Source organism: Lactuca serriola, chromosome 6 (genome assembly GCF_051521515.1).
Source record: "Lactuca serriola cultivar US96UC23 chromosome 6, Lser_US96UC23_V15, whole genome shotgun sequence".
Taxonomy (NCBI): domain Eukaryota; kingdom Viridiplantae; phylum Streptophyta; class Magnoliopsida; order Asterales; family Asteraceae; genus Lactuca; species Lactuca serriola.
In genome coordinates, this window is record NC_136413.1 from 139,266,960 (window position 1) to 139,272,295 (window position 5,336).

A 5,336-nucleotide genomic window follows, 5' to 3' on the forward strand; every position below is an offset into this window, starting at 1 on the left:
CCTCTAGGCACATCTGTCGGGTTTTATTGACAGTATCGTTTTCGAGATTCCACTCGCAATACGTATCAATGGGTTTTTAGAGTACACCGGTGAACACGTCGTTCACAACACCTACAGGTTGCGAGCCTGCTAGTGTTCCACTGAACTGTTTGGAATAGTCCGTGGTTGTCATCCATACTCTGCTTAATGACGGGGCCATCATTTGGGAAAAAGGCTTCTCACATCGTCCACCTCTCACCCTCACCTCACGGTCTATTTCACCTCTCAACTCATCATCCAACTCATATTTCATCTATTACATCTACCCATGTCTTACCCCAACATCTTCGTAGCTATAAAATACATATACATTTTAAATCATTTAAAACGTGTATAAAATCGTTCACCCAGCATAGATAGCAAGTATTCAGATAATATGCACACATCTCACGTAATTTATATAAAATACTTCATATCTATGTGTAAGCTGAAAGTAACTATGCACTCACCTGAAAGGTGGTGACTCAACACTCGGACAGCGCTTCGATACTCTCAAAACAACTTTCCTTCGATAAAACCTAGTATCAATACCACTAGGGTTTAGTCTAACGATAACCGCGAAAAATTAATAGTCTGACTATTATTATTATTATATAAGCGTTAAATAACACTCAATATAACTCATAATAATATCCCAAATAATTATTTTGAGGACTTAATAACATTACTATAATTATTTGAAAGATATATTAAAAGTTGCGTAAGCGTATCTCACTTACAACGGATTTTAAAGAAAACCGGAACCTTATTTGGAGCAGCGTTTCGAAACCGAAAGACCCTTTTTCTCGGGACTCAGGGAGCCTCGGGGCTTCCTTTAGGTGCTAGGTATTTTTCCTAGGGCTTAGGGGTGGTTTGGGGAGCTAGAGAGAGAAAGAAATTAGAGAGAGAAGTGATTTTTGGTGTGAAAATGCGGGCAGCCTCGGCCTCCTTTTATAGTTGCGAGGCCTCGGACTACGCTGGGCGTAATCCTTGGCTACGCGGCGCATACTCCTCGGATAAGGATGCCAAATGGCGCGCTTCGGATGGGGCGACGTGGCTACTCTTCGGACCAACCAGATCGACTACGCGGGGCGTTCCTCCTTCGCACGCAGGGTGTACATCGTACGCAAGGCGCTCCTCGGTTACGCTGGGCGTAACCCTCGCACCAGGTGTCATCATCCGAAGCGAGGCATTGGGCAGCAAGCAACGGTTGGGATCGTGCCACGTCAACAATCTCGCAACAGGTCTCGCAAATTTACTTTCCGACTTCTAAAAATCATAACTTTTGCATACGAGATCCATTTTTGACGTTCTTTATATCCACGCAAAGGTGGGAACATACTCTACAACTTTCGTTTAGACTCCGTTGGCTAATTTTGACTTTATTTATATTATTAACAGGCCGGGACAGGATTGGTCCGTTAAATTCTCATAACTTCTTCATCCGACGTCCGTTTTCGCCCATATTTTTCTCGTTACGCTACTCTTAACGAGATATTCGATTCCCGTTTAGGTCGTGTCGGCCAAAAACCGTTCGATCTAATATTCGAATTTCGGGTTGTACACTGCTAATCCGAAACTTCGAAAAATCATAACTTCTTCATACGAAGTCAGATTTGGGCGTTCTTTTTTTATCGATGTTCTTAGTTTAACATATTCTACGACTTTCGTTTAGATCGCTAAGGCTAAAAAGTCCTCCATCGTAAATTCAATATTTACGCTTCCCGGTGTCGTGCCGGTTCCGTCGCGAAACTTCGACGGGCCATAACTTCTTCGTTATAACTCGGATTTCGACGTTCTTTATATGTACGGAAACCTTGTGACATATTCTACAACTTGGTTAAGATCATTTATTCTAAATAATCTTTTGTCGAAAAGTCGTTTTTGACACTTATTGCCTCTAAATTGACTAGCCCGGATCTACGGGCGTTACATATGGGTTCAGTTTATAGTGTGGAGTCCTTATGGTTTCTTACATAAAAACCTAATTTACTTAAGCCTTTAAGTATTCCAGTAATCCATATGATAGGCCCTTTGGACTAACTCTTCATTCTCACATAGAATTAGTCTATCCTTAATCAACATGGATCATTAGTCCAGACTATAAGTATTACTGCTTTACCTAATCAGTCCCTGTAAATTTAATCAGTCTTTTTTTTATCACTAAATTAATTCCAAATTAATTCTTGATCAATACCAATTAAATAATAATATAATTTCTCAATTAATATATTATTCATATAATATATTAATAAATCACAAATAACCTCTTTCTCAAATATCCATCCTATTAAACTGCTCCGGTGAAGGCAACCCAAAAGGACCATGCTACTATCGGGTCAAGTACATACCAATTATAGTTATGGGCTTAGACACCTAATTCAACAGTTTTGTGGGTTGGAGGGTTGGATGTGAAAAGAACAAGAAAATTGATGTAATGTCTATATGACATATGGGTTGGAAGGGGTGGTTGGGATGTATTCCAACCACCCTAAATAAATAGACCAATTATGTAAACTAGTTATTCTAGATTTTTTTTCCTTTTTTATAGCCATTTCAATATTTATACTTTTATTCGTAGTTACTAGGATTGCTCCCCCTCCCATGTTTTCCGTTCTAGAGCAGACGTTCCGGAATCGGGACCCATAGCGATCCAATCGCATACTAAATTATGATCTAATCGCAAAAGTTTTCGATCCCAAATCGCTGAAATTCCAATCTTGTATTAGTATGGAACACGATTTCAATTGTCTGCAACCGACAACCCATTAATTTCTAGAACACGATTATGGAAAAAGCATATTTAAAAAATTGCATCGGCAGGTGAAAGGTTCACTTTCGTTCCAGAATCAGGAACCCAATGGCTAAACAAAAAAGAAGAATGATTATGTACGAGGAACCCAAAATCAAATACTCAGTCCTTTTTTATCACCCTAATTCACATTCACGATCATTCATCGGTTCCACATCTTCAAAATTCTATTCCTTTACTCCATTTTTTTAAGTTCTTTATTTCTTCTCAATTTCTTTGTTGCAAAGATGGGATATGGTAAAAATAATCCCGTTCTAGAGAGAGTTGTTACCTTGACTAATTATGATAATGAAGAGGGAATTCTAGGCGATGCAGAGACAGTTGAAGTTCCTCAAAATGTCCAGGCTTCGAAGGATGATAAGCCCATGTTTCAGGAAGTCGACATAGTTGGTGTATCAGGAAGTAAAAATTCAGGGGGTTCAAAGAAATGGGTATGTAAGCACTATCACCAGATGTTTACCAACTCTTATACACGGATTCATTTACATTTTTTTTGGTTTTTCAATAGGGAAAGCACCAGGAATTAAAAGGTGTCCTGCTATACTTAAGGATCGGGTTAAATATCAAAGCTTGATAAATAGAGTAAATGTTGATGAATAAAAAGGTGTTTCTAAATCTTTGAAGAACTCTGTAATTAATAAAAAAAAGAGTTCTAATGAACCACTCGAAGATTCTTTTGGTGTGATGGAAAGAAACATGGTTGATATGAAGATTATGAGAGTGTTATGTGCTAATGGCATTCCTTTCAATGTTCTACGTAATCCTCAGTTTCAAGAGATGATCACAACCATAAACAAGGAACCTGCTGGTTACAAGGCTCCTTTATATGATAAGGCTCGAACCATTTTGCTTGACGAGTGTGTAAGAGATATGGAAAAGGGGTTCACTTCAGTGAGGGGTACATGGTATATACAAGAGGTTTCTATTGTGTCGAATGGTTGTTCCAATGTTAAGCATCAACCATTAAACAATGTTATTGTTGCCAACAACCGTGGTGCCATGTTTATATATGCAGACGAATTTTATGGTGTAGAGAAGACAGGGGCAACAATTGCAGACTTCTTGCTTGGAGCCATTAAAACCATAGGACCAAGTAATGTTCTTCAAGTTGTAACTGGCAATGCAAAAAACTGTAAGACTACTGGAAAGGAGGTGGAGAAGGTATATAAACACATTTTCTGGTCTCCTTGTTGTGTCTATTTTTTGAATTTAAGTTTTAAAGATCTTGCAAACGAATGTTTTTGGCTAATGGACACATATAGGAAAGGGAAAATAATTGTTAAGCATTTTCTTAATCACACCCATGCATTGGCTATTTTTAGAGATAATTCACAACTGAAATTGTTAAAAGTAGCCAAAACAAGATTTGCATCTCATTATATTTTTCTCAAAAGGTTATGGGACTGTAGAGAGTCTCTTGCTACTACAACTGTCCTATATTCATGGAGAGAGTGGCTGAAAAATGGTGATGAAAACACTAGGCAAAATGGATTATTAGTTGCTGATACAATTAAAAGTGAAGACTTTTGGGATGATGTGAAAAGTGTTCTTACTGTTACAAAACCAAAATACTTGATGGTTAAATTTTGTAATGGTGATGGATCAAAGATGGGAGAAATTTACGAGAAAATGGATAACATTCTAAGAGAGATTAAGAATGTCATGATGAATCAGCGTTATGTTGAGTATTACCCTTGACTGGAGAAGATTATACTAGCAAGATGGGAGAAGATGAAAATCCATTTTCATTGTTTAGGATTTGCGTTATCTCCATGATTTTATGATTGTTGGGTCGCGTTTTGTATAATATGTTGCGTCTATTGGGCTTGTTAGCTAGTCCATTTTTGTATCTCCGGTATGGGCCTGTCCATCCGTGAGTTTAGTAGGGTTGAATATAAATATAGGTGCTTGCATGCATCTTAAAAAAACGATAGAAAAGAACGATCAGAGCATTATTCAGAAGTTTATTATTATCGTTCATGTAACCCTAAATTCTCTACAGCGGAAGTTCTTAGTCGAGCTTTGCTGAGGATTGTTTGATCTAATCATTCGACATATTTTGATCCACTCTTGTCTTATTTATTGTTTTGTGTTCATCGCAATACCTGTTACAAAGATCTAATCGATCTTCATGTTTGTTATTAAAACTTATCAATTGGTATCAGAGTAGGAGGCTGTGTAATTCATACACATCTTTTCTGTGAAAAAGGTTGCGATTAGGGTTATTCCGCATTAACTAATATTTATTGAGCCGTCATCCCATAATTGACGTAACTCAGCATTTATTCGTTTTGCCCTAATTTAATATATTACAAGTCTGATCTTTTAAACATGTTATTCGATCTAGCATGGACGAGTCACAATCAAATCCCATTAACATCTCAAATAGCATTGGATCAACGACGAAGATTCCCATCCTTTACACCCAGGATTACGAAGTCTGGGCACATCACTTTGAAGATTATGTCATTGGATCTGAGGACAATGAATATCTTATTTGGGAAGC

At 37.7% G+C, this 5,336-nt stretch overlaps 1 protein-coding gene across 1 annotated transcript; it reads left to right on the top strand.

Annotated features, from left to right (window-relative positions):
• Positions 1 to 3,057: 3,057 nt before the first annotated feature.
• Positions 3,058 to 4,528, top strand: LOC145060211 (uncharacterized). The gene is made up of 3 exons (XM_079007919.1): positions 3,058 to 3,261; positions 3,339 to 3,360; positions 3,435 to 4,528. Exons 1-3 carry the CDS (start codon positions 3,058 to 3,060, stop codon positions 4,526 to 4,528), a joined length of 1,320 nt encoding a protein of 439 aa, XP_078864045.1.
• Positions 4,529 to 5,336: the final 808 nt, after the last annotated feature.

Bases quoted from the DNA above. Each gene is read 5' to 3' on its own strand.
- LOC145060211 (XM_079007919.1), top strand. From the start codon at position 3,058: ATGGGATATGGTAAAAATAATCCCGTTCTAGAGAGAGTTGTTACCTTG. The intron at 3,262-3,338 runs GTATGTAAGCAC...GTTTTTCAATAG, and splicing joins CAGGGGGTTCAAAGAAATGG to GGAAAGCACCAGGAATTAAA. The intron at 3,361-3,434 runs GTGTCCTGCTAT...ATGAATAAAAAG, and splicing joins AAAGCACCAGGAATTAAAAG to GTGTTTCTAAATCTTTGAAG.